Source organism: Arachis ipaensis, chromosome B03, assembly GCF_000816755.2.
Source record: "Arachis ipaensis cultivar K30076 chromosome B03, Araip1.1, whole genome shotgun sequence".
Taxonomy (NCBI): domain Eukaryota; kingdom Viridiplantae; phylum Streptophyta; class Magnoliopsida; order Fabales; family Fabaceae; genus Arachis; species Arachis ipaensis.
The window spans coordinates 48,786,389-48,788,345 of NC_029787.2; the positions used below are offsets into that span (position 1 = coordinate 48,786,389).

A 1,957-nucleotide genomic window follows, 5' to 3' on the forward strand; every position below is an offset into this window, starting at 1 on the left:
GTTCCCTTTCCAAACTTATAACCATTAATGCATCAAAGTCAAGGAACGGAGGGTAGGCATGTCATTTTGCTTTGATAATTACATGGTAGACTTGGGGTTCCCCATTTAAATCAAATAATAATAATCAAAATCTTAATTAATTAAGTTGTTCAAATCTTTTGGTCTTTTCTTGCTTGCCAAACAACCACTACATGCAAGTATCGAAAACTTCTCTCTTTCTATAAATATACACGCACACACAATTAAAGAGTGCAAGTATTCCAAATTGCATATACCTACACAACTAATAAAAAAGAAATTAGAACCTAGACGGAGAAAAAATCAACCAAAGAAAGAAGGTAGAAAAGCCTCTCCATTTTTCTCTTGGTGCAGTTGAAGATTTTGAATATTAGAACTCTCTTTATTTTACATTCTCTCTTGAAAAGTCCAAAACCTCATTTTCCATTTCCACCTTACCACGCACACACTATCTCTCTCGATCCTTCTTACCTAACACTCTCATATTCCCACCAAGTGCATCACCATATAAATATACACTAGTATCACATCATATCGATTCATTGATAGAAGAAAGAAGAAGAATGACATTCATGAAAGGAATATGGAAATCAATGTTGCCGGGTTGTTACAAAGGAGAGTACCCATCAAGAAAGCCGAAGAGAGTGGTTTCGACGAAGCCAATATGTTCGCAGAGGATATCAGTGAGTGACTTGAGCTTCCCAAGCACAACATTCTCGGAGGATCTGTCGATGTCGCTGGCGGGAACAAACCTGCATGTCTTCACGCTGGCTGAGCTCAAGCTCATCACTCAGCATTTCTCGTCCAGTAACTTCCTCGGTGAAGGCGGGTTCGGACCGGTTCACAAGGGCTTCATTGATGACAAGCTTAGGCATGGCCTTAAGCCTCAGCCTGTTGCTGTTAAGCTCTTGGACTTGGATGGCTCCCAAGGCCATAAAGAGTGGTTGGTATGTATATATTAATATAATCAAGGGATCGGAAGTCGATTTTATACCTACCTTTGCAAATAAAATGTTATTGTGTACGCAAGTGTAATTGATCACATTATTATAAATATAATACCTTGGTAATTAATGATATAATAAGTGGTTAATTATGAATTTATGGTAATAATTAGTGTTTTTTGACTTGTGGGTTCTAAGTTCTAACCTTGCTTGTTTTGGTTTTAATTTGCAACAGACTGAAGTAGTTTTCCTGGGTCAACTAAGGCATCCACACCTTGTGAAGCTGATTGGATATTGCTGTGAAGAAGATCATAGGCTTTTGGTATATGAATACTTACCAAGAGGCAGCTTAGAAAATCAACTATTTAGAAGTAAGATATTAGCTAAATAATTAATTTTCTTTCAATAATAATCTTCATATTGGATTAATTAATTTACTTCTTTTTTTCCCAGGATTCTCAGCATCATTGCCCTGGTCAACAAGAATGAAAATTGCTGTTGGAGCTGCAAAGGGTTTAACCTTTCTCCATGAGGCAGAGAAGCAAGTCATCTATAGAGATTTCAAAGCTTCAAACATATTGTTAGACTCTGTAAGCATTAATAATATATAAATAATTTCTCTCTCTCTCTCTCCATTAGAATAATTATTTATTGAACTCATTCAATATAATGAATTATGGTTTTAGGATTACAATGCAAAACTATCTGATTTTGGGTTAGCAAAGGATGGTCCTGAAGGAGATGACACCCACGTTTCAACTCGTGTTATGGGAACCCAAGGCTATGCTGCCCCGGAATATGTCATGACAGGTATATTTTATTTCTTATTCAATTCTAACTTTTTTTTTTATTTGCTGTGCTACAATTCTAAATATATATACATACTCCATTTTCATTTTTTTGAATCATATATACATCCATACATATACTAATTTAGGCATTAACACTAGAAGTGATGACTTAGATCAATATTATAAGGACAACCATGCTATGCT

The 1,957-nt window shown here is 35.6% G+C and overlaps 1 protein-coding gene across 1 annotated transcript in view; it reads left to right on the forward strand.

Moving 5' to 3' along the window:
- LOC107630455 (serine/threonine-protein kinase RIPK) overlaps positions 219-1,957 on the forward strand; it is a 3,383-nt gene continuing 1,644 nt past the window's right edge. The window contains exons 1-4 of the mRNA XM_016333585.2: positions 219-965; positions 1,198-1,333; positions 1,416-1,552; positions 1,649-1,772. Coding sequence (XP_016189071.1) covers positions 582-965; positions 1,198-1,333; positions 1,416-1,552; positions 1,649-1,772 — 781 coding nt within the window. The 5' untranslated portion in view covers positions 219-581. The remainder of the gene's footprint in view (positions 966-1,197; positions 1,334-1,415; positions 1,553-1,648; positions 1,773-1,957) is intronic.